Source organism: Schistocerca gregaria, chromosome X, assembly GCF_023897955.1.
Source record: "Schistocerca gregaria isolate iqSchGreg1 chromosome X, iqSchGreg1.2, whole genome shotgun sequence".
Taxonomy (NCBI): Eukaryota; Metazoa; Arthropoda; class Insecta; order Orthoptera; family Acrididae; genus Schistocerca; species Schistocerca gregaria.
The window spans coordinates 605,372,871-605,400,444 of record NC_064931.1 but is presented as its reverse complement, the minus strand read 5'-3'; the positions used below and the strand labels follow the sequence as shown (position 1 = coordinate 605,400,444).

At 43.8% G+C, this 27,574-nt stretch overlaps 1 protein-coding gene across 2 annotated transcripts in view; it reads right to left on the bottom strand.

Moving 5' to 3' along the window:
* The window catches only part of LOC126298437 (potassium voltage-gated channel protein Shal), a 996,410-nt gene that overhangs the window by 438,306 nt on the left and 530,530 nt on the right, over nt 1-27,574 (bottom strand). For both annotated transcript variants that reach the window (XM_049989763.1, XM_049989762.1), the window contains exon 3: nt 11,846-12,034. In XM_049989763.1, the coding sequence (XP_049845720.1) occupies nt 11,846-12,034 (189 nt within the window). The remainder of the gene's footprint in view (nt 1-11,845; nt 12,035-27,574) is intronic.

The following is a 27,574-nucleotide window of genomic DNA, read 5'->3' as shown; positions in this document are numbered from 1 at the left end:
CGGCAGTGCAACGGGTGTGTGCAGAATGGTTCACAGAAGGCCGTAGAACACGACGAGATAGGTCAGTTCGCACCACCCAGACCACCCCCCGGAAAGATCGGCACCTCAGCCGAATGGAATTACAGGACAGATTTGGGTCCTTCTCGGCTCTGGCGTGACAGTGTAACAGTGTAACACGTAGTACACTATCAGGGTTGACAGTCAGTCGCCGTTTATTACGGCACGAACTACGTGCGAGCGTCGTCCACTTCTCCGCCTCCCTTTGACGAATGTGTATAAACATGCTAGACCCAATGGTGTATGGAACGACGTCACTGGAGATAGGAATGGCATCGTATCATGATTGCGAACGAATCCATGTTCTGCTTCTTTGAAAATAATGGCCGCACATTGGTTCGCTGCAGGCAGCGAGAACGGCATTACAGTGACGGCATTCGCACAAGACATACAGTGCTGAAGCAAGACCTTATGGAGTCTGGTGCTGTTGAGTACAACCACAAATCACAGCTGGTGCATGTCCAGGGAACTGTGACAAATGTGACCTACGTGAATGACATCCTGCGATCCGTGGCCATACCTCTTCTGCACAACATCCCAGACGCCATTTTTCAGCAGGACAATGCACGACCACATGTTGCTGCATGAACAAGTGCGTTCTTGTTCTCGCACAATGTCAGCCTTTTGCTCTGACCCGCAAGATGGCCAGACTTGTCGCCAATCGAAAATGTGTGGGATATGGTGAAACGCCGGGTACAGCGCTGTGATCCAGTGCAGACCACCACAGATGAACTTCGAAAGCAGGTGAACGCAGCATGGAGGCCATTTGTGCCGTATACGCGTCGACGCAGATTATCAGGTCCCATGGCGGACTCCGTGCCTACTATGCAGTAGTACACATGATGAAAACAGTTGAAATGAAATGCTAATTGTTTCAAATGTCTCTGAGCACTATGTGACTTCACATCTGAGGTCATTAGTTCACTAAGAAAGAACTACTTAAACCTAACTAAGCTAAGGACATCACACACATCCATGCCCTAGGCAGGATTCGAACCTGCGACCGTAGCGGTCGCGCGGTTCCATACTGAAGCGCCTAGATCCGCTCGGCCACATGGGCAGTCGAGATGCTAGTCATTTCTGCAGAACATTCGAATGTACATGCCCTGTGAATATGAATGTCCTGTCTCTAGTCGTTCTAGGTGTTCTGTCGTTTTTTCTGAATATGAGTGTACCATACATATTGTTGAATCACATTATTTAGGAATTGATCGTAGGTATCGTGTGACAGAGATTTCTCTTGTAGAAATGTTTTCCGTGTCTCTTCATCAGTTTTCTGTTAAATTATTCTGCTTGTTACATTATGTATTACTCATCTCCAATTCTTCAGATGCATAATTTACAGTGTCCCGTATTCATTCGATAAATTATGCTCTGAACGGCAGTTAGGTCTAAATAACACCACATTCCGAGTCCACGCACGTGTATTTACATTGATTTGCGTAGTTTTAGATGTGTTTTTTTTTTTAAATCCATGTAGTGTTAAGAAATTTTGGTCTCTTTTCACTGTATTTAAACAAACATCACAATCAATTAGAGTATACTGCCTCTGAAGGTGAAGAGGATGTTTCGCTCGGCTCAGGCTCATCGTATTTACAACCGTATGGAACCTGCAATGTTACGGGAGAGGATTCATCAGACGCAGCGAACACTGGCGGAAAGCAGCAGTAAGCTTTTTAATCTGCACTTGGTTATTAGTAATGCTATGCAGCGTGGTGACTGGAATAAGACTCACGGTCTAACATTTAAAACTATGGAAGTTAGTGCAGAAATGTCAGTAAATAGACAGAAGAAGTTCGCTAGCGTTTCAGAAGAACATTTCGGGAGGTTCAGTTGAGGACAATTCGCGAACTGTTATTAACCTGTCTGACAAACATTTGTCAGAAGTTGAAATTTCTATACTAGCCAAAGGAAGCTATTTTGCTGTGACGCCTCGAAACGTACCCACGGAGGATACCGTAGCAAATATTGAGGCAGGTATTCGTCAGCTTCCGCAGCAGTCCGCTGATGTAATTAAGATGGAAACCGCTAGGATTTTACGTACGTACTGATCGTTATCTGCATAAAGATTCAAACCACCATCCCAGACAAAAAAGGAGTTTAATAAAAACCTTGGTAGACAGGGCGTACAAAATTTGTGAACCTGTTTATTTTAAACATGAAATTGAACATATACGGACGACTTTCGGGAAGAATGACTATTATAGCAAGGCGACGGATCGAGCACTTCGCTCTAGGGAGAGAATCAGGAGCAACGACAAACAACAGCCGCTCAACGGCAAGGTTTTTATTCCGTTCGTTAGTAAGGTCACAGATCGCATTGGGAAAGTGTTAAGCAAGTATGGGGTGGAAACTATTTTCAGACCCATCAGAAAAATAAAAGAATATTTAAGATCGGCAAAAAATGCACAACATCTTCTGGCTACACCGGGGGTACATAAAATTCCTTGTAGTTGTGGACAGGTTTATATCGGTAGGCCTACCATAAAGAGAAGTGTTAACACCCTTCTTGTTGAACATAAGAGGAATTGCAGCCTGGGTCACACGGATAAATCGGCCGTAGCATAACAAGTTTACCAGAAAGGTAAACATGAAATAAAATTCAGCGAGACGAGCGTCAAATCTAAATCCTCGCATTATTATGCGCGCGTGTATAGAGAAGCTATCGAGATTGATAAACACCGTAATAATTTTAGCAGGAAAGAGGAAGGTGTTAAACAGGATAAATTTACCCTTCAGGCTGCCCTCTAGTACTAAATTAGTGATCCCTTGATGCCTCAGAACACGTCGTATCAACCGATCCCTTCTTCTAGTTAAGTTGTGCTACAAAATCCTTTTCTCCCAAATTCTATTCAATACCTCCTCATTAATTATGTGATCTACCTATCTAATCTGCAGCATTCTTCTGTAGCATCACATTTCGAAAGCTTCTATTCTCTTCTTGTCCAAACTATTTATCGTCCATGTTTCACTTCCATAAATGGCTACACTCCATACAAATACTTTCAGGAACGACTTCCTGACATTTAAACCTATACTCAATGTTAACAAATTTCTCTTCATCAGAAGAGCTTTCCTTGCCATTGCCAGTCTACATTTCATATCCTCTCCACTTCGACCATCATCAGTTATTTTGCTCCCCAAATAGCAAAACTCCTTTACTACTTTAAGTGTCTCATTTCCTAATCTAAGTCCGTCAGCATCGCCCGACTTAATTCGACTATATTCAGTTATCCTCGTTTTTCTTTTGTTGATGTTCACCTTATATCCTCCTTTCAAGACACTGTCCATTCCGTTCAACTGCTATTCCAAGTCCTTTGCTGTCTCTGGCAGATTTACAATGTCATCGGCGAACCTCAAAGTTTTTATTTCTTCTCCGTGGATTTTAATACCTACTCCGAATTTTTCTTTTGTTTCCTTTACTGCTTGCTCAATATACAGATTGAAAACATCGGGGATAGGCTACAACCATGTCTCACTCCCTTCCCAACCACTGCTTCCCTTTCATGCCCCTCGACTCTTATACCTGCGATCTGGTTTCTGTACAAGTTGTAAATGGTGTTTCGCTCCCTGTATTTTACCCCTGCCACCTTCAGAATTTGAAAGAGAGTATTCCAGTCAACATTGTCAAAAGCTTTCTCTAAGTCTACAAAATTAGAAACGTATGTTTGACTTTCTTTAATCTATTTTCTAAGATAAGACGTAGGATCAGTATTGCTTCACGTGTTCCAACATTTCTATGGATCCAAACTTATCTTCCCCGAGGCCGGCCTGTATCAGTTTTTCCATTTGTCTGTAAAAAATTCGTGTTAGTATTTTGCAGCCGTGGTTTATTAAACTGGTAGTTCGGTAATTTTCACATCTGTCAACACCTACTTTCTTTGGGATTGGAATTATTATACTCTTCATGAAGTCAGAGGGTATTTCGCATGTCTCTTACATCTTGCTCACCAGATGGTAGAGTTTTGTCAGGGCTGGCTCTCCCAAGGCTGTCAGTAGTTAGAATGGAATGTAGTCTACGACGTCAGGGTACAGAGGCTTTTTCGTTGGTAGGTTATGGTCCCCTTATTGTGCTTAAGAAAATGGTAAATGCCGAAGGTTATGAACAATTCAGTTTACAGCGTCGTGTGCTGTATACAGTTGAGGAACAGCTGAGAGATCATTATTGTATGTGCATGACAATGCACAACTTTTCATAAAGAAGCACATGTTAGGTAAGGGTCTGTGGACAATAATATTCTTGAAATGGGCAGGTGTGCCCAGAACCGGTACCTGAACGGAATGGAACATGTAACAACAACGACTCCGTCCTATTGTACATATAAGTAATTTGTTTTCTTCTGATTTTTCGATAAACTTGTGTAATTGATGTTCTCATTTCATTTCTTTTTTGTTTCATGTCATTATGTTCACAAAACTGTAAACAAGTTTCAATGTGAATATTAATGTTTATGTAAAATGTCAAGTAATATTGTGATAGACTTGAAATGTAACAAATGTGGGGACTGTTGTAAAATGTTTAAAATTGTAACTGTGTATATGGTCCATACGTAGGCAATGTGTTAGGATATGTAGGTGGATGGCAGGGAGAGCGGGAATATGCGCACGGGCACTGCACGGCATAACGGGCTCAGCAGTAGTAGTTGGAGTTTGGCGCTAGTTTGAGCAACACCTTCTGGAGCGAGGAGCCTCTCCTGGAAGACGTAGCTTCACTAAGTCTCGGGTATGCCGTTCCAACGCCCACACAGCGTGGCAAAATTCCATAGGCACTAAATGGAAAAGTATTGCGACGCTAAGAAGAATTAAAGTGCCGATACATCAAGAGCTATAGCTGTGGTTGTGCCTCGCCGCCCGCCAACTGCCGCACCGATACTAGCACGTTGGAACTTTTAGTACTGTATTCGTATGGATCAGAGAGTGAACTGTGCAATAATCTAAATTTTACCACAACTTTCCCATCATTTAATTACCCTCACAACTAACCTAGACAGGGTCCTTTCCAAATGTTGTGCAATCCGAGTGTCCCAAAATGAAAATTAAAATTTGTGTTAATAATAATTATTTCCAGAACTAGCTATGTTAGAAAGGTGTTTAAAGAAATGTTTCGTTAATGAACCAGTAAATGAACAACGAAGGTCTAACGAAGTTGAAAGATAACTTTAATACACTCCTGGAAATGGAAAAAAGAACACATTGACACCGGTGTGTCAGACCCACCATACTTGCTCCGGACACTGCGAGAAGGCTGTACAAGCAATGATCACACACACGGCACAGCGGACACACCAGGAACCGCGGTGTTGGCCGTCGAATGGCGCTAGCTGCGCAGCATTTGTGCACCGCCGCCGTCAGTGTCAGCCAGTTTGCCGTGGCATACGGAGCTCCATCGCAGTCTTTAACACTGGTAGCATGCCGCGACAGCGTGGACGTGAACCGTATGTGCAGTTGACGGACTTTGAGCGAGTGCGTATAGTGGGCATGCGGGAGGCCGGGTGGATGTACCGCCGAATTGCTCAACACGTGGAGCGTGAGGTCTCCACAGTACATCGATGTTGTCGCCAGTGGTCGGCGGAAGGTGCACGTGCCCGTCGACCTGGGACCGGACCGCAGCGACGCACGGATGCACGCCAAGACCGTAGGATCCTACGCAGTGCCGTATGGGACCGCACCGCCACTTCCCAGCAAATTAGGGACACTGTTGCTCCTGGGGTATCGGCGAGGACCATTCGCAACCGTCTCCATGAAGCTGGGCTACGGTCCCGCATACCGTTAGGCCGTCTTCCGCTCACGCCCAAACATCGTGCAGCCCGCCTCCAGTGGTGTCGCGACAGGCGTGAATGGAGGGACGAATGGAGACGTGTCGTCTTCAGCGATGAGAGTCGCTTCTGCCTTGGTGCCAATGATGGTCGTATGCGTGTTTGGTGCCGTGCAGGTGAGCGCCACAATCAGGACTGCATACGACCGAGGCATCATGGTGTGGGGAGCGATCCCCTACACTGGCCGTACACCTCTGGTGATCGTCGAGGGGACACTGAATAGTGCACGGTACATCCAAACCGTCATCGAACCCATCGTTCTACCATTCCTAGACCGGCAAGGGAACTTGCTGTTCCAACAGGACAATGCACGTCCGCATGTATCCCCTGCCACCCAACGTGGCCATCAAGATCTCCGGATCTGTCCCCCATTGAGCATGTTTGGGACTGGATGAAGCGTCGTCTCACGCGGTCTGCACGTCCAGCACGAACGCTGGTCCAACTGAGGCGCCAGGTGGAAATGGCATGGCAAGCCGTTCCACAGGACTCCATCCACCATCTCTACGATCGTCTTCATGGGAGAATAGCAGCCTGCATTGCTGCGAAAGGTGGATATACACTGTACTAGTGCCGACATTGTGCATGCTCTGTTGCCTGTGTCTATTTGCCTGTGGTTCTGTCAGTGTGATCATGTGATGTATCTGACCCCAGGAATGTGTCAATAAAGTTTCCCCTTCCTGGGACAATGAATTCACGGTGTTCTTATTTCAATTTCCAGGAGTGTATTGATATAGTAATGAAGTTTATTATTTCGAGACAGATATCAAGGTATTTAAATGAGGAGTAAATAAGGTGAAAAGAGTAGTAATTAATGTACTGGAAATCTTGAACTCATAATAAATTCAGTAATCAATTTTTTAATACAGCTATCATAACAGTGTCAGCCCCCCCCCCCCCCCTCTGTTATTCAATTGAATTTCGAAGTGTTCTAAATTGGTTTGACCAGGAAAAGTTGTGTGTGGTACGAAAGTGCTATTTCTAGGGTAACCTATGCCCGATTTTAATCAGATTAATAGACAGTATGAAGTTTTGTACTATAAATTATATTGTAGTGTTATGTATTCATGGTTTTTTCCATATCAGTATAGAACGTGAAACTAACAGTTCAATAGATTTTCTGGTTCTAAAATTCTACTAAATTCTGCAGTGTTACTACTTGTTGTTTTGCATGAATATCTACCAACTTGTACAGGAGAGAAACTCAGTTAATGCTTAATTAGGCTGGCGACCGTATTATTATCAAATTGGTAGCATCTTCAGTGTTGCTTTTGTTCCATCCTGGCGTGTAATTGCATTTCGAACTTGCTTGACGGATCATTGTTATTACAGAGTGTGTGTAAGTCTGATTTGCCACCATTCAGGTACACGCGGTCGATATCTATAAGAAAATCCTTTCTCATAAGTTGAACCCCGCTCACTTACCATAGCACTGGCTTTAACGAGTACTGTGCCACGCGCGGATTACAAACACCTCTGGGGTAAGTTAGAACGTCTAATTTTCTCCAGATCCCAGCGTCCAACATTGAAACATCCTCTGTTTTCGGATCTTGAGGAAGAATGGGCTGCCACTCCTCCACAGACATTCACACACTGCTTTGAAAGTGTCCCCAGCAGAATTCAAGCCGTTATAAAGGCGACAGGTGGACACACTGCATATTAATGCCCACCAGCAGGTGTCCGGATAGTTTTAATCAGATAGTGTATACTGTAATGCCTTACAGAAGGACAACAAAAAATAATATCGTCGTTTATTTTGACATATTAAAACACAAAGTAATATTTTGGTTGGCATAGTTCCGGACGTGGAAAATTAGTCAACCGGTCTGACTCCCATTAAACCATTATTGTAACAGCTAATCTTAGATTGCAGCTGACTCACAGTGGGACAGGTATCACATCTTGTGCACAGAATTCATGAGGACCGTTATGCCTCATAACACCGCTACTCTCAAAGCGCAATTATTCGCGCGTGAATCGTTTAACTGTAATTTATATCGCAATTTGCAGCAGAACTGTGCTATTAGACCCGCATGCCTCGTGACCGCAGCCGCAGATATGTACGCCAGCGACGTTACGCAGCCACACACTGCAAACGGCGCAACATTCGCGCTGATTTCGCCACTGCTGCACTTTATGCAAATTCTCTCACGTCACGTACGCCCTAAGCGTCGGTGATGCGTAGATTTGGTTATAAATTAATATTGCTCCTAGCGGAAGGGAACTGTAGAAGCTTTAGGTCGTTCATTTATGTAAATGTCGCTTGAACATTTTAAACCTACTATAAAGGTTTTCATTCTGAGCGACATAAACGTACGTTAATTCAGACGTGAAAAGTTGCGACTTTTCAATTTCAGTAATAATAATACTAATTTCAATTAATTATTTATGACAGTGCGTAAATGTTAGTGGAAAATTCTAACAGTAGAGCTTTTAGTTATGCACATTGCTGAAGACCTGCTTTCACAAACCTGCGAGGAAACATCACGACTCGACGTCATATCTGAAGAAGAAAATGCATAGTAGCAAAGTATCAGCCCCAGCAGTCGAGTACGCACGAAAATTTGGGCCATAATTCTGACAGTACGTTGTTATGGTCTACTGAAAGTACAGCTATTAAACTTTTTCGCGCGCCGATTGTCTGTCACTCGCTCTGGCCCACTATAGTCACTTAATACCCTAGTGCAAAGTATTGTACAGTGGAGTGAGTAAGATATTTGTAAAATGCTGTTTGTCACAGGTGACATGCTTCGCTCATTTTGTCGAGGTGCACGGTTTCTAACCTGTAGCTGGTGCCAGATATTGCTTTGCTTTGAACATTTTTATGTTACGATTCACAAATGCAGTGTACATGAATGAGTGTGTCATTAAACAAGTATCATACAGCTAATTAATTATTAGCACCGCTGTTATGGCTTATTGGATTTCAAAGCTGGAACTGAGAGCGTGAAGAAAATTTGCAGGAGATACGCTGTTCTTCATAGTGATTAGCATCATTGAATTGTAAATCGAAAATGCTTAACGTAATTTCATAATAATTGTTCGATTGCTTAGGTTTATTCATTTTGATTTTGAGGCATATATACAGGGTGATTCTTATTAACGTTTAAAAGCCCCTCTAACGACGTAAATGACACTGAAATAAGTGATGTAATATGTGACACATTGGGATGCAAATATCGGGAAATACCGAAAAGTAGATGACTAGTATTGAGCATGTGACGTACCAGATGACGTATGCTTGTCCTCATGGGACAACTGAGCGATGTGTTACTTGCATTCATGAAAACGGTGCAAGTTTCGAACTCTGTTTGAAAATGCGATGTGTTGTAAATGTAGAAGTCAAAAAATTATTGTCCCCGCTTAACCAAGTACATGCTGTACTTATTATGTGCTTCTTTACTTTTATTCCTTCCGTTTTTGCTTACAGACTTTATTTAATACAGAAAACGCAGGTCATTTACCGGTAGCGACGCATTTCGGAAGCTTATACTCATTAACTTGGGTCTAAATGCGGTAGGTTTTTGCTTCACTGTACTTCATAATAAACCAGCAAAGACGTCGAGATCGGTAAATAAAGTAATAAATTTTACCTGAATGTAAACACCAAAGTACGAGTATCTTACCCAGTGTCAAAAAATACTGCCTGCTATACGCAAGGTTCGAATCCTGAGCCCCACGCGCTAAAGTCGTGCACTTAGGCCGAGAGCCACACCGACGTGAATACTTGACGTGGTTTGGGATGAACAGGTGTGAGAGATCGACAGGTTAAACCGCAGCCCGTCGGCGAGGAACGTCATCTTCTGACGTCACAAATTCAACATCTGCCATGTACTTGCGGAGTGTTTCCCGATTTTTGCGGACGCATGAGTCTTTGACTTGTCTCAGCGTCATCTACGTCTCTCCTGGGAGTATTTGAACCTTAATAAGAACCACCCTATAAAGCTGCTGTATATCAGTTCGAGAAAACTGGTAAAACATTAAATGTATATTTGCGTGACGGTGGCGTTACGTACTAATATTAGACTACCTACTTATTTTACGCGTACAATAATGTGTGTTCTCGAGCAAGACTTTAAAACATGTTGGGCAGGTGTGTCGGCCTCGCCCTTGTCTTCTCTCGCCTTCAACATCCCGCAAGTAGTAGGGCTGCGGTTGGTTGTTATTCCACTGTACAGTACATTTTACTCCGTCATTAGGCGACAGCAGTGGGACGGAGCGTTTTATAAACAACCTGTGCACGTGAATTTTAAAGAGCTGTGCTTTCAGGTCATAATTGCATACTACCAGAATTATGGCTCAAATGTTCGTGCGAAATAGATTGCTGGGTCTGATACCTCGCTTTTAATGATTTTCTATTATTAAAATACACTACTGGCCTTTAAAATTGCTACACCACGAAGATGACGTGCTACAGACACTAAATTTAACTGACAGGAAGAAGATGCTGTGATAGGCAAATTACTAGCTTTTCAGAGCATTCACACAAGGTTGGCGCCGGTGGCGACACCTACAACGAGCTGACATGAGGAAAGTTTCCAAACGATTACTCATACACAAACAGCAGTTGACCGGCGTTGCCTGGAGAAACGTTGTTGTGATGCCTCATGTAAGGAGGCGAAATGCGTACCATCACGTTTCCGACTTGGATAAAGGTCGGATTGTAGCCTATCACGATTGCAGTTATCGTATCGCGACCTTGCTGCTCGCGTTGGTCGAGATCCAATGACTGTTAGCAGAATATGAAATCGGTGGGTCAGGAGGGTAATAAGGAACGCCGTGCTGGATCCAAACGGCCTTGTATCACTAGCAGTCGAGATGACGGGCATCATACCCGCATGGCTGTAACGGATCGTGCAGCCTCGTCTCGATCCCTGAGTCAACAGATGGGAACGTTTGCAAGACAACAACCATGTGCACGAACATTTCGACGAAGTTTGCAGCAGCATGGACTATCAGCTCGGAGACCATGGGTGCGGTTACCCTTGACGCTACATCACAGACAGGAGCGCCTGCGATGGTGTTCTCAACGACGAACCTGGGTGCACGAATGGCAAAAGGTCATTTTGTCGGATGAACCCAAGTTCTGTTTACAGCGTCATGATGGTCGCATCCGTGTTTGGCGACATCGCGGTGAACGCACATTGGAAGCGTGTATTCGTCATCGCCATACTGGCGTATCACCCGGCCTGATGGTATGGGGTGCCATTGGTTACACGTCTCGGTCACCTCTTGTTCGCATTGACGGCACTTTGAACAGTGGACGTTACATTTCTGATGTGTTACGACCCGTGGCTCTACCCTTCATTAGATCCCTGTGAAACCCTACATTTCAGCAGGATAATGCACGACCACATGTTGCAGGTCCTGCACGGGCCTTTCTGGATACAGAAAATGTTCGACTTCTGCCCTGGCCATCACATTCTACAGATCTCTCACCAATTGAAAATGTCGATCAATGGTGGCCGAGCAACTGGCTTGTCACATTACGCCAGTCACTACTCTTGATGAACTGTGGTATCGTGTTGAAGCTGCATGGGCAGCTGTACCTGTACACGCCATCCAAGCTCTGTTTGAGTCAATGCCCAGGCTTATCAAGGCCGTTTTTACGGCTAGAGGTGGTTGTTCTGGGTATTGATTTCTTAGGATCTATGCACCCAAATTTAGTGAAAATGTAATCACATGTCAGTTCTAGTATAATATATTTGTACAATGAATACGGGTTTATCACCTGCATTACTTCTTGGTGTAGCAATTTTGATGGCCAGTAGTATATGAGGTCAGTATGGTGATATTCCTTGTTACAGAGATGCTAATTTCTCTCGTATTCTCAATGAGCCATGAAAAATTTACGACCCTTTTTGCCATAAAACAAAATACAACGTGAGATTGCTGTCGTTTACTATCATGTTATCAAAACTCTTAGCTGTGTGCTGAGTGTTTACGCTACTGCGAAAAGTTAAAATGGTACTCACAGTCGTTTTCTCGAGGCAGCGCAGGAGATGGTGATGCTGTAGTTCAAAGATGTCCTCTTGGTGGTACGAGTCGTCCATCTCGAGGCCTGACTCCTGGGCGGCCAGCCGTGCCTCTGCCGCCTTCTTTTTGCTCACAAACGCTGCTCCCGACGACGCCTTCGCTATTCTAATCCTTGCCAGCCTGGCTTTCTGTAACAGAGAACACATTAATTCACGTGAGTAGAGGAAGAATTATGTTTTGGGAACCATACGTGAAAATTTACTATGCCTGGAGCAGTTGGGAGCGTAGTCTCTCATCTGAAAAATTGACCTCTAAACTCTCATCACACCGCACAATAGGAAATGAAGATGGCTATGAATATGAACGAATTGGTATGTGTACGTCTACTGTAGGGATGCACGACAGCATTCGGCCCGCTATTGATCTCCTCACCAGCCGTTCCTGTAACTTTTTTTTTGCTGGTCTTTCATTTCCTCCCTAAATGGAGGGCCCTTGTCGAACTAAGATATTTTGAGCCCAGTCTTGCAAGTACTGTGGCAGGCAGATCCCAATTAAAAATAACAAATTGTCTCAAGCCCGATGTTTTTGAACTTGCGGCCCGTAAGTAGTCACAGTAAGGTGTTTGTCGCCCACGGTACTAGGAAGTCTTTACACCCCTGTTCTGTTGTTAGCATATGGTAAATAGAACACTGCACCTAGTCGGACGTAAGTATGACAAGCTGTACAGTTTCCCCACATTTTCGAATACCTATTTCCACGTGTGCTCGAACTGTAACAGATAATGCATTATGTTTTTATCATGTGTAATTTAATGCGATTTTAAATAGCAATATTTTGCTCCTTCAGACGAAACAGTTCATGTTGCCTCGCTGCAGCTAATAGAGTAAGCCAGTCTGAAACAAATAAACGAAAAGTTTACAGCCCCTAACATATCACACAAAAGCGTAAATATGTACAAACGGTAACCATAAAAAAACAGACCAAGAGGATTCACACAGTTCTGAATGTAACGAATTATGTTAGCTACGAAGTCTTTCGCGACGTTTACCTTGAATAAAAATCTCTCGGTGTACATGCCGCGTCAAATCAGGGTAAAACTCCAAGCTTTCGACCACTCCATGGTCGTCGTCAGGGCTAAAACTGACTGTCGTGAACTATTTTTTTTTCTTTATTGATTTTCAATTCCCCCCGAAGGGGGGCGGGCTGGCAGCAGCTTAGTACGCTGCTCTACAGCCTACAGACTTTTTGGTAAGAAAAGGAAGGAGAAAGAAACAAGAAAAAACAGGCGATAAAATGATGACTTAAAGTGTTAAACGGCGTAAAAATGCGGAAAATTAAAACAGAAAGCAAAAGAGGTTGGCAATGTCGATAAAATACACTGGAATCGGACAAGTAACATAGTAGACACACAATTAAAAAACATGGTGACAGTCTGGTTTCTGTTCGCAAGAGATAAAAAAAAATCACTCCCAGCGACAGTATGATGACCGTTCGCTACACGTCCCTAAAGACACACCACGGAACACTCACTGGAAAACACACTGTAAAACACTGCACGAAAATGGTGGCACAAATATGACACTCCCGAGCCCAAGGCAGATGGGGGCGGGACCTGGAGGAGGGAAAAAACAAGGAGGGAGGAAAGGAGATGAGAAAACGAAAGGGGAGGAACCAAGGAGGGAGAGGACTCATAAGGGGGGAGAGGGGCAGGGCAGACACGAGAGGGAATAAGAAGAGGCAGAGGAGGGAAATGCAAAAGGACTTGGGGGAGAGAAGGGGGCAGCGAGAGGGGAGGTGGAGGAAAAAGAGGAAGAAAGGGAGGGAGAGGGAGCCCAGGAAAAGGACAGAGGTAGGAGGGGGAGTGAGGATCAGAGTTGATAGGAGGGATAAATGGAGGAAGAGAGGGCATCATCCGGGAGGGGGAGTTGATGAAAGCCACCTTGGGAAAGAAGATGTAGGGTGTAGAGATGGAGGGTAGGGGGGATACAACATTGAAGATGTGGTAGGGGGCGGAGATGGGAGAGGAGAGGAGCAACCAGGGGTGAGGGGATTTAAGGCGGCGGGAGGCGTAGCGGATGCGGATATGTTCGAGGAATAGGAGCAGATGGGGGAAAGGGATGAGATCATAGAGGATCCGTGTGGGGGATGGGAGGTGTATACGGAAGGCGAGGTGGAGTGCATGATGCTCAAGGATCTGGAGGGACTTACAGAATTTGGGGGGAGGCAGATATCCATGCAGGACTGGCATAGCAGAGGATGGGACAGATTAAGGATTTGCAGGTGTGGAGGATGGTAGAGGGGTGCAACCCCCATGTCCGGCCAGAGAGGAGTTTGAGGAGTCGGAGGCGGTGGTGGGCTTTGGATTGGATGGAGCGGAGATGAGGGATCCAGGTGAGGTGACGGTCAATGGTGAGGCCAAGGTAGGTGAGGGTGGGGGTGAGGCGGACAGGACGGGCACAGACAGTAAGGGAGAAATCCAGGAGCCGGAAGGAGCGAGTGGTACGACCTACGAAGATTGCCTGGGTCTTTGAAGGATTAATTGTCAGGAGCCACTGGTTACACAATGCATCAAAAAGGTCAAGGTGAGTCTGGAGAAGGCGTTGGGACCATTGAAGGGTAGGAGTGAGGGCGAGGAGTGCGGTGTCATCAGCATATTGCAAGAGGTGTACTGGAGGGGGGGGGGGGGTTGGGGCATATCTTTGTGTACAGAGGGTAGAGGAGAGGGGAGAGGACAGAGCGCTGTGGCACACCGGCAGAGGGGATGGTAACATAGGAGGGGCGGTGGGAGAGGGAGGAGGCTATCAGACGGACGTAATGAATAGGAAGGGCGTAGGTTTGGCGTTTAAACAGGAGACCAGGATGCCAGACACGGTCGTAGGCCTTTTCGAGGTCAAGGGAGACAAAAATGGCGGAGCGACGGGAGTTAAGCTGGAGGGAGAGGAGATGAGTGAGGCGGAGGAGTTGGTCATCAGCAGAGAAGGAAGGTCGAAAGCCACATTGTGTGGAACAGAGGTATTCGTATGGTCCATGACGTCAGGGAAGAGGGAATAATCAAAGTGGGTGTCATCTGGAATGGAAAAAACATCGGAGAGGTGAGAGGCAAAGTGGTTGGCCTTACTGAGGTTATCAGGAAAGGGACGGTCATTAAGGAGGAGAGGGTACTGGGGGGCGGGGCGGTTCCCAGTAAGGGTCGTGAACTAGCGAGGTTCCCACTTTTATATGCAAAGGACGGCTTCTGATTGGCTGGAATACGTCATAGCAACAGCGATATGGCGCGTAATGAAGTGGTGCCCTCTACTTCCACAGATGTAGTTTCTATCCCGCGTTGCTTGCAGCGCCATCCCTTGAATCAGGAGGTAAAGTGCGGGAAGTTTTTCTCTGCGATTTTTCTTTATCCAGTACACTCTTCCAAGTGTTACTGAGTGCATAGCCGTTGTCTCTGTTAAAGTTACTATCGCTAAGTCTAATTTCGACTGCTTCCCGGATCACAGAGTCCCAATAATTCGATGCGTGGGATATTACTCCGGTTTCTTCAAATCAAATCTTATGCTTGTTAAGCAGGCTATTCTCAGCCACCGCTATGACGTATTCCAGCCAATCAGAAGCCGTCCTTTGCATATAAAAGTGGGAACCTCGCTAGTTCACGACAGTCAGTTGTAGCCCTGACGACGACCCTGGAGGTAGTGGTCGAAAGCTTGGAGTTTTATCCTGATTTGACGAGGCATGTACACCGAGAGATTTTTATTCACGGATTATGTTAGGTTGGAGCAAATAACGAGTCGAAACGACATCCCTTAATCAACACCGATGTGAGAGCGTAGAAGGATTGGAAATTCTCCAAAAAAAAAAATCGTAAATAACTAGAAATAATTTCATTGGACAAACTATTAGTCACCTACTTGAAATGACACACCGATCACTTTGAATCCTTGTAGGTGTACATCTGATACCAGGTGATCATGTGACCATCCACCGCTGGCGTAAGTCATGGCGGTAGAGTGTTGTGTGGGTTCCAGTCGGTTGTATGGAACTAGCGTAGAAACATGGGTGAATGCGGAGACATGAAAGAATGGCATAGACATGCCCGTGGCCACACCATAAATGATACTACCCCGTTTCTTTGTGTATCAACGCGGACAGACAGTTGTAGCCAAAAACAGTGGTGCACCACTGGTACCACATGGTATAAAAACAGTGGTGTAAAAAGATTCCAACCTTCAGAAACCACAGACGGCTGTTACGATTTGTCAATGAAAATAGGTTTCAAACCCGGGAGGAATTGGTGTTGTCTGTGAATGTAGATCCATCTCAACCAATTTCCGGGCGGAAATTGCGAAGCGAACTGCGGACAATGGACATTTAGAGTCGGGTCTCTCGAAAAAGGCCATTGCCCACCGCAGCCTATCAAACTGCACGTCTTCAAAGGCGGACAACACAAAAGGTGCATACTAATAGTTTGAAAACGTATAATGTTGTCTGTCGAGGACGATTACGCACAGCCCACTCACATTAAGGGGGACGTTGATGGAATTGACCAAAAATGTCAATTTTGATTTATTTTTTATTCGTTAGTACAACTCATGGACAATAAATTCCTATAGTTTCAATGTTGAAATCGCATTCGAAGCGCCTGAAATTTAATTAAAAGTGTGACGCGGCTTCCCTGCCACGCCCAAGTTTTGAAGCAGCACTTTAATACCAGCTCTGTGAATAACGATTCTGCGTATTACTTTCAACCAAACGTGTGTCGGATACATCTAGAAGGCCGTGATACATACTCTTTGTTTTTATAGATTGTCTTTGGCCGATCCTGCACTTCTAAGTAAGTGTGTTCATGGCAAAACCTAAAAGCCAAATGAGTCTCTAAATTCACTCATATGGAACCGATGCCCTAAAAACACATTTACATCTGGTACAGTTGTCATAATTGCAACTTATGACGCAGTTATTGTATTTAATTATGGGAACGTCGGGAGGATGAGGGTATTAGAAAGAATGGGCTTCAAGATAGGAAATTTTACTAAACACATCCTGAGAAAAATAGATTTACATCGCGTCTCTGCAGCTGAAAAGTCAGTTGAAGACCTGGTAAAGGAAAGAAGACAGACAGCAAGAAACCAGAAGAGAAGAGTTGAAGCGAAAGACGACCCAGAGTACAAATGTGGTGCCTTCTGAAGAAGTGACACAAGGAAAAAAGCTAGGTTGAACTTTAAATTGCGTTTCCTTAAAAGTTTGTTTTTTAAACTTAATGTACATTTTCCTCAGATTCTATGAAGGCTAGAATTATGCAATTTTGTACACAAATTTCTGTAAACCTAATAAACGGTGTCTCAAGAGCAAATTTTGGAATTCTGATTGCAAGCTGAGATATGAGGCAAAGTGCTTGGAATTTTACATGAATTTAAAATTGTACTTGTGGAATTATATTTTAAAAAATATGAAAATTCTTCTATTTGACCTTTTCCAAAAAACTCATGAGGGAAGCTTACTACATATAAAGAGATGAAACAGAGAAATTTTTGTAGAAATCTCTTGAATACTTTCTGAGAAAGAGAAACATACTTTTTTAAAAAATAAAACTTAATATTTCATTAAAAAAGTTGAATAAATATAATGAAAGGATTTTATACGTAAATGTGTTATTTTCATGTACAGCGTGGTACAAAATTTTATTGCTATATCTCCAAAACTGTGGATTTGGTGCATGGCCGGCCGGAGCGGCCGTGCGGTTCTAGGCGCTACAGTCTGGAGCCGAGCGACCGCTACGGTCGCAGGTTAGAATCCTGCCTCGGGCATGGATGTGTGTGATGTCCTTAGGTTAGTTAGGTTTAAGTAGTTCTAAGTGACTGATGACCTCAGAAGTTAAGTCGCATAGTGCTCAGAGCCATTTGAACCATTTGGTGCATGTTTTAAATAGTGTGTGTTTTTCATCAACGTTCCTCCTTAATGTGACCACCGTCTATGTTCTGCCTCAACGTGAAGTAACCACTCACAGACGGCAGGTGGCACCACTAGCGGTGGAGAGTAATAAAGCGTGTCGGAGGACGCAGAAAACAGTGCAGTCGTTGTAATGCGGAAACGGAGCGATTTATCTGACGTCCTAAAGGACATGACCACTGGTGGGAGCATTTCCGAAACGGCTATGTTTGTAAACTCTTGGCGTGCTGTTGTGCTTGAAGTATATCGTGCATGACAAAATGACGCTAACACCGGCACTGAGGAAACTGTGGTGCTCTATGGGCCATAGATCACAGGGGTGAACAATGGCATCGGAGGTGTGTACGGGCGAACAGACGTGCAACTGTTGAGCGACTGACCGCCCAGATGAACAAGGGGTACCGTCAGTGTCTCCACAACTACCGTTCAGCGAACGTTGTTAAGCTCGACCCTCCGCAGCAGGCGCCCGGTTCATGAACCCATGCTGGCTGCTGCTCGTTATCGACAAACGCCCGAATTTGCACTCTAACACCGTAACAGGTCGTCTACTGAATGGAGATGGGTGCCCTTTTCAGATGAATCATCAGATTCAACAACCGTCAGAAGTATACTAGCCGTAGGAGGGACCTTTATGATTTGGGGAATGTTTTCGTGGCATTCCCTGGGCGATCTCGTCATTCTGGTAGGCACAATGGATCAACACATGTATGGATCTGTCTTTAGAGACCATGTCCACCCTCACGTGCAGCATGCTTTTCCTGGGCACGATGGCATCTACCAGCAGGACAATGCACCGTGTCACACAGTGGTTCGAAGAGCACCAGGATAACTTTACCGTACGCCCCTGGCAACCAGATTCCCCGGGTTCAAACCCAATATAGAATCTGCGGGACATCAAGAGGAGAAGGAGCGGTTTAAGTCTTGGGCGTTCCTCCCGTATGTCAGCTTTATTTTGTCGAAATTAACCAGAATTTTAAGAAAACATATGTAAAAGTAATCTTCTGCCCACCTACAAAGACGGTTGCTTTTCTCGGTTCGGCGAATGACGATCTGGGATTGCAGAAGGCTCGCATCTACAGAATACCTTGCCAGTGCGGCAAGGATTCTGTGGACAGTCGACGCGCTCAGTGCATGAAAGATGCGTTGAACATATTCGCCACACTCGCTTTTCGCAGCCCAGTATCTCCACAGGACATTCCATAGATTACTTTGTCACGGACATCTTTACCTCGACTAGGTCATTCTGGGATCCAGTTATTAAGGAATCGGTGGAAATACGTTTAGCCGAAAGTCTTATTAATCGTAATGGCAGCTTTCAGTTCGATAAGGCGTGGGACTCGCTGATGTCTTTGATTTATTGAGAAAGAAAACATTTTAAGAACAATCACACTTCTAGCGACATTTAATTTTCTAATGATGAGATCTGAATTTTAGCTCAACAAGTACGCTTGTAGTATCACATTAGGCATGCGCCTGCGCGCAATAGGTGCAATATTCGAAGAGGACGCTTAATTCGACAGAGATCGTTCATGTAGCACCTGCCTTTGTGTAAGCGTCTTCTCGCCAGTTTTTGGTATAAAGATGGCGATGTGAAATAGCAGCTACCTCCGCAACATATTCTATTCTCCGATAATACTTGTCACCCAGTGCAAGTCCTTAATCTCTGAAACGAAAGTGCACCGCTGCGGTACTTTTTCCATAGAAGAATATTATCTAATTGTAATTGTATTTTAGCTGTTTGTCATTAATATTTTTAATTTAAAATATAAATTGTTATCATTTTCTTTCTTCTGTCATCTTCGTTATATCTTTATGAACGCTCTTGGCTGAAGAGCGGAGTATTCTACCGTTTCCAGCCCACCCCTTGCCAATATGAGGCCTGGGGGATGAAATAACACTAAAGAAAAAACGAGCAACCCCAGTGCAAATAACTCACCTGAATATAGCTGAATGTTCGTCAGCCGAAATATCGTTGCATGAAGTCAACGGTATCCGGCTGCAGTCGCGAAACTTCATGCAATAACACTGACTACTTACTCTCATTCTTAGATAACGGGACATTCGTTTCAAATAGTGAAAATCTAGCACCAAAACAATGTCTCAAATTCGTAATTATTGCTTTTTGTTTTATCCGTCTTTGAAAATGCAAACCTTTCTTTCAGATAGACTTTTACATTGTTCTGAAGTGCTACAAAGACAATGCACTTCATTTTGAAACACTTCTAGAAAATGCTAATTAACACTCCAGGGTGCACTCGACAATCACGATAATGTACACACTGTTTCTGTGTTTGAAAAGATCAGTCACATTCATTTTTGTATGAGTAATTCTTCTCATTCTTTTATAGGTTAGGTAAAACTGAACAGTAAGGAAGATCAGTCACATTCATTTTTATATGAGTAATTCTTCTCAGACTTTTATAGATTAGGTAAAACTAAACAACAATGTAAGCGACAACCGGGATCTGTAATAAAATTTCTATTCCTTACATTCTATGTGTCTCCACCAATCGAGCACCCCACGACTTTTGGCTCTAGGATGCACATGCAGTGTCTAGAAGCATCGTATTCTTATCACTAGTCCGATAGTAATTGTCCGGCCTGTTGAATTCATTTTAAATTTTTCGCTGGAGAACATTTTCTTAGACTATTAGCTTTTCGCACATCACACTGCAGTTGATCAATATGAAAAACTTTTTTTACGAATTGCTGACCAGCAAATTGTTGACAATAATTTCCTCTAGAATTAAATGATGCTGAATACTGCCCAAGAAACGCAAAGTGATCTATGTGGCAGTATATCTCAAATATGTACATCTTCTTCATTTACTAAGACCTTCCGGCGTGTAACATCCATGTTACAGCCCAAAACAAGAAAATAAAACATTACCCGTCTAGCCATCAACTAAGTGAAACTGCAGTACTTATGAGAAAAGAAGGACAACTCTTTTGAGAATGGTTCAAATTTTCGCAGTATATATTTTCCATTTATTCTTTTCATTTATGATATATACTGCTCATGATATCTACGTATCGTGTTAACGTACTGAGTGGCTATACTTACGACATCAAGCGTTTAGAGTAATTTTCATATAGTATGCTTGTATTTATCTCACTGATGTAAGTTTGGTTTTAGCCAGTGGGTTGACGATGTGATCGCAAGTCGCTCTTTCCCCTTGGAAATCGGGGTTGGGTTATTAACTTACTCCGATGGTTAAAATATAACACTAACATAGACAAATCAACAGTAGATTTTGGGGACGCCCACCAGCTGTGGTTGGTAGTTTTATTGGAGTTATCTTGCTGAGCTTTCGTTAATTGTGGATTTTTTCTGAACTTTTCTGTTGTTGCAAGCGTTCCTCTAGCTACAACGTGACCTTAACGTTGGAGATCAAAAGTTAGTGTGATATACGTCTGTGAACCGTGAAAAATCAGTTTTACGTGACTATCAATTTTTCTCTGCTCTTTCATTATTATGGAAAGCGTCTGAATCTCACATTCTCAGTGTTGGGGTTCTTACAGTCAGTCCAGCACACCGATTCGGAAGTACGGCATAATTTAGATTGAAGTACTCTTAAGATCTGTCCACATTACGAGGCAGAACGTAGTGATTACAAAATCGTACTCTTGTTACAGCATGCTTCTAATACATCCAAACAATTGCACCCTACTACCTCTTCTCCAGACCGTCCATACGTCACTGCCTTCATTTTATAACGCTTAAGCTAGGTTTTACTACGAGCAGGAATTTTGCTCCGTATAGCAGGTAACGCGTCTGGTGTAGTGCGTACCAACTCGACAGTGATAAAATAGTGAAGGCGATACGATACTGCAGCCCCTCTGTTGTTCAGAAGTACGATAAAATGTTCCTTCGAAAATCCATGCACGTCCAAAGGAACAGGCACTGCGACGACTGCAGCTGTTCTGAAGTATATGAAATGTATTCGCAGTTGTGAACATGGACAACCATAATGTCTGAATGGAATGACGAAATGAAAATTTGTGCCGAAACGGGGCTCTAACTGAAGAGTAGATTAGCAGTTTAGTTAAACTACGCTCTACGACCCAAAAATGGAAAAAAGATAAACCACGAAGTCGGATGGAAAATGGTAGATGTGGTTTATATGTATAGACCAACAAATGTCTAGAATTTCAGAGCAATTCGATGATTTATTCAAGAGAAAGAGCTTTACAAAGAGAGCAGTCAGTAACACATTGTGGCTCTTGTGCAAACAGTTATTCGGCTGGGCACTGACATAAGGTGTGTGGATGCCCTCCAGACGGATACCGTGCCAAATTATATCCAATTGGAACTTTATATCGTCAAATTCCCGTGACGTTTGGACTGCCCTGCCCATACTGCTCCAACTGTTCTCACTCGGGAAGAAATCCGGCGACCTTGCTGGCAAAGGTAGGGTTTAGCAAGCACGAAGACAAGCAATAGAAACTTTCATCGTGTATGGGCGGCAATTAGCTTGCTGAAATGTAACCCTCCTGGACAGAAAGCCCAAGTGCACTCCCCAACACACAGAAACTTTCCAGGTGCAGGAGAGGGAGGTTAGGTTAGTGTCCTTTATTTATTTTGGTTGAGCAACTGAAGTAAGGATTAGTCCTAATTACGTAATTAGTCATAAAGATCAGGCCTAATTACACAACTATATGCATAGCGCTACACAAGGACTGGCTAAAATCGCAATACAGCTCAAAAATTGACGATGTCATACAACTGGTGTTATCCCGCTGGAAAAAGATTTCACAATACGACTCAAAACTAGTGGTAGATGCACACAAATTCTACCCTACACCTACAATCTGGCAGGAAAACAGGCTGGGGTGTAAGGTACTATCCTTTTTCTTTTTTTGGCGGGAAATATATTCAACTGACGAGATGCTGGTATTGGACAGAGAGGATTTTAATAAGTGTATTACTTGTAAGCGTAAAGCTATCGCGGTTTGATGTCAGAGTTCGCTACAGAAGCCTGCTTGACAATCACGCTGCAGCTGAGGTAATCGAAGCTACTACAATTGATGGAATATGTATCACTGTTCTAATTACACACTGAAATTGTCGTGAAAGAAACCAGTGCTCGTAATCAACGCATCATAACGGAACACATGTACTGGAGGTTGGGAAAAAATCTTCGTAATAACCCAACTACCGCAAAAACCGACCCTAGAAGATTGCAGAGGGGTAGCAGTTGCAGCTGTGTGCCCCACGATGGGCGCTCACAAACTAACCAATTGGAGGCAGTCTTAACCCTCTCCCCTTGCCGCTCCATCCCTCCCTGCCTTTCGTCACTGTAAGTAGGGATATAGCCCTGTTCTATCTTGCCACTGGTGGCCCACAAAGAGTTCCTTCTGGTCGCATTGATATACTGTCTCCAGTGTGTTGAAATCAGTCACAGATAGCAAAAGGCAAGAAGAGGTAGTTTCCTGCCCTCTCTTAAACGTATTTCTCCAAAAGACTCGACCCACTTGGAACAACAACGAAATTCCAGAGAATTCCCCAGATCGCTTTTTCAAACGTCCAATGACTGGAGAACAGGTAGATTGCCTCCGCCGCCACCGCCGGCCACAGACCCTGCCGTATCTGTGAGCAGAGTCTTCCCCATTTGTGGCCCCATGGCTGTATGCTCAGTTCGGCGGTTCTTCGCTAACGCAAAAGGGAAAAATAGTGGTACCGCCCCAGCGTACACGCCGCCCCCTTGGTCAGGCGCAGGTGCATCTGTGATCTTACACACACTGAACGGTCCCCACAGGACCACCATAAGTGACCGCCGTGAAAACAGTTCCCTGTAACAAATTTATTTAGCGTCAATGCATCTGTGAGAATCCAACATCTGTTAAAAAGGAGAACACAATCGCGACGATAATAAATGCCCTCTTTCCACGGTAATGGGCGCAAACCATTTTCTTCTAGTTTTATGTGGAAAATCGGTATAGCTTTTACAATCGACTGCACGATACAATTCGCATCTCATTACTTTGTAACATCCAACTAAGTACACCACGACCGGTTACATATGACTAAAATTCAGAAGTTATTTCTAAATCGTGATCAGAGTAAAGAAAAAGCGAGAATTTAAACTCCGAAGAAAAAAAAGAAACATCTGTATTAAGGAATTCCTTACACCTTGATGGTCAAATTACACGACTTGAGAGCGTCTCTCGCATTCAAATCTGTGTCTGTAAATAAACTGTCATGCACGTGTGTATTACAAACATTTCACGCACGTGAAGTAACGTTAGATAATACAGTATTTCACGGCTTTACCTCACATATCGGAAAAAACACAATCATTTTACGTTCGAGAACAGCAAGCTATAATTGAAGAGGACCTTGCTATTTTGTACACTACAGCAAGTTCCGCTTTACCAATGCAAAGCTCTATGACACCCGCGTTTATGAAAACAATCGTGAGAGCCTGTCTTGAAATAGAACCTCCTATAAGATTTTACCGCGTCTCTCTCTTCCATTACATCGGAACCAGTAACCGTCTGCGTGCTTACATCTGACACTTTTGATCCATAGCTCTCTTTTTCGACATGTCAGTAAATTTTCTATCGTACAGCAGACTCTTGTGTTCTACTTTCTTAAGCAATTTGATCATCACAGCATGTTTAACGTAATCTGCTCACATGTCGGGAAAAAAGAACACTAGCATTTCTAGGTTCCACAAGCCCAGTAACTGTTTGCATGAGAGCCAAAGGTGGACTAAAGTGTTACTGACTACTGACTTGCTCAATTTGTAAAGCTCTTCATCTTGAATAAATTGCCTAATTGTTCTGAAATTCTAATCATTTGTTTGTCAGTACATGTACATCACATATACTTCTTTACGTCCCAATTTTTTTTCTTTTTCTTGTGTGTGGAGTGTAGCAACACTTTGAACACTCTCCTCGGACAGCACATGTGGAATAAATAGTTACTGCGCTTGCCGTTTCACAAGTGCGCAACACGTTTAAGTTTTCCGTCACTGTGGACAAAAAACGCCATGACCTGTTCACATGGCGCAGAATTACTGCTTCTAGGAAAATACGGCTTTTCTCCATGTCCTGGCTGGCTACCTGATGTGTGGAGGCATATGTGTTCACACACAAAATTTCTGCAGTTCCTTTCAGCGATTAGTTCTATGACTGTGTGCTCAAATGAAGCACCGTAGCAAACAATGCCCGTCTCCTCAGTGAGTTGGTCTTAAGAAAGAGGAATGAATAATCCAGGAGGTAAGAGTCCTTGAATGAGCAATGCATGTGAGGCACGTTTTTGTATATTGCTCATGTTTCGTAACAGCTACACAATGCCGCATCGACGTTGGTAACACTATCTCGTAAAACAATACACAAGCGTCTGTGCTGTGTCCACGGATTAACATGTTTACATTCCGTGATTGCTTGTTGAAGATGAAGCGTTACTTAGTACAGTAACTTGTAGACGCACATTTAATGTAACGATGTAGGAGGATGCAGTGGCTGGTAAACTGACTAATTTAGAGGAAAATTGCAATTCTAATTAAAGTACGTATTCACAGTGGGCTGATAATTACGAGTAACGGGGTCATTCAAGTGTCAGAGATCGCGCCAAAATGTTATTTGTACATTATAACTTGACGAGAAAGTACTGAGTCATGTGCAAGAACATTAATCAGTTACACCTTAATGTTCTTACTATCTGCACGCTAGCAAGACTAAAGTGTGAACTGGTGGACGTCCAATTACTTCCCTTACTTCCCTTTCATAATCGACGAGTGCAAGCAATGTAGCCTAAAAATTTTATGTAATTTATTCAAAGGAAGATAAAGTTTTTAGCGTCCTGCCGACGAAGAGGTCATCAGATATGGAGCACAAGCGTTGATTGGAGTAGGGCAGAGAAGAAACTCGGCCTTGCGCTTTCAAAATCTTCCTAGCCTTCGCCTTAAAATATTTAGGGAAATCATGGAGAATATAAATCTGGATGCCCAGACGATAATCTAAACTACAGTCTTCGTGAGTTAGGTATTCACTTCTGTTAATAAATTACCCGTCACAGTAGTTCAGTGCGGCTCTGTCTACAGTTTCTATTGCTCACGAATGAAGCTTTTACCATCCATGATGTTGTTTCCAAATACCTCAATAGGCTTGTTTAGAGTAATAAAAGCCAATACGCCCGATCGTCTCATACCATGGTAGGTTCTGATCTATGGCTAGTGTGCTTGCAGTGACTCAGTCCTACGATTTTTTTCTGTGGGCTTAATCTAAGTCATTAGCCTACGAAAACTAGTAAAAATGAATAGTATCTGGTTCGTAGCGTCATGGCTACCTGGATCTGGAACTGTACGAGACCAGCTGATAAGATCTCATTTTCTGACAGCCCTTTCGAGTAGCGTACCGTTTCTAGTGTTCATTCCAGATGTGTTGCCTCTATTGCTGGATACTTTACCTCTCGGAGAGAGCATGTGGTTTTAGTACTACCGTACACCAACCTTCTATGATACTAATGACAGTGAGTACCTGAAGAACTGGTATTCTCATCGTCGGATTGGAATGATAGGTTCTGACCTATGGCTAGTGTGCTTGCAGTAACTCAGTCCTACGAATTTTTTCTGTGGGGTTAATTGAAGTCATTAGCCTACGAAAACTCAGTAGAAGTGGATAGTATCTGGTTCGTAGTGTCATGGCTACCTGAGTCGTCGTACCACAGACATTAGGGATATCTGTGACAAAGTATCAAAATTGCATGCGGCATGGTTATACATAAAACTGACGGTGTTATCTGAGCAACTGCTACGAGCTTAGATTATTGCTGGAAGGTGAAGGTTACTTTAGTGTCGGCAACGCCCATATAAGACAACAAGTGTCTGGCTCACTTGTTAGATCGGTTACTGCTGCAAGTTATCAAGCTTTAAGTGAGTTTGAACGTGGTGTTATAGTCGGCGCACGAGAGATGGGACACAGCATCTCCGAGGTAGTGTTGAACTGGGCATTTTCCCGTACGGCCATTTCACCAGTGTATCATGAATATCAGGAATCCGGTAAAACATCAAAGCTACGACATCGCTGCTGCCGGAAAAAGATGCTGCAAGAACGGGATCAACGACGATTGAAGACAATCGTTCAACGTGACAGAGGTGCAACCTTTCCGCAAATTACTGCAGATTTCAATGCTGAGCCATCAACAAGTGTCAGTGTGCGAACCATCCAATGAGACATCATCGATATGGGCTTTCGGAGCCGAAGGCCCACTCATGTCCCCTTGATGACAGCACGACACAAAGCTCTACGCTTGACCTAGATATCGTCAACACTGATATTGGACTTTTGATGTACTGGAATCATGTTGTCTGGTCGGATGAGTCTCGTTTCAAATTCAATCTAGCGGATGGTCGTGTACAGGCATGGAGACAACCTAATGAATCCATGGATCCTGCATGTCAGCAGGGGAGTGTTCAAGCCAGTGGAGGCTCTGGAATGGTCTGGGGCGTGTGCAGTTGGATTGATATGGGACCCCAGATACGTCTAGATACGACTCTTGACAGGTGACACGTACAATAAGCATCCTGTCTCATCACCTGCATCCATTCATATCCATTGTGCATTCCGACGGACTTGAGCAATTACAGCAGGACAATGCGCCACCCCAAACGCCCAGAATTGTTACAGAGTGACTCCAGGAAAACTATTCTGAGTTTAAACACTTCCGCTGGCCACCAAACTCCAGAGACATGGACATTAATGAGTATATCTGGGATGTCTTGCAACATGCTGTACAGAATAGATCACCACCCCCTCGTACTCTTAAGTATTTATTGACAGTT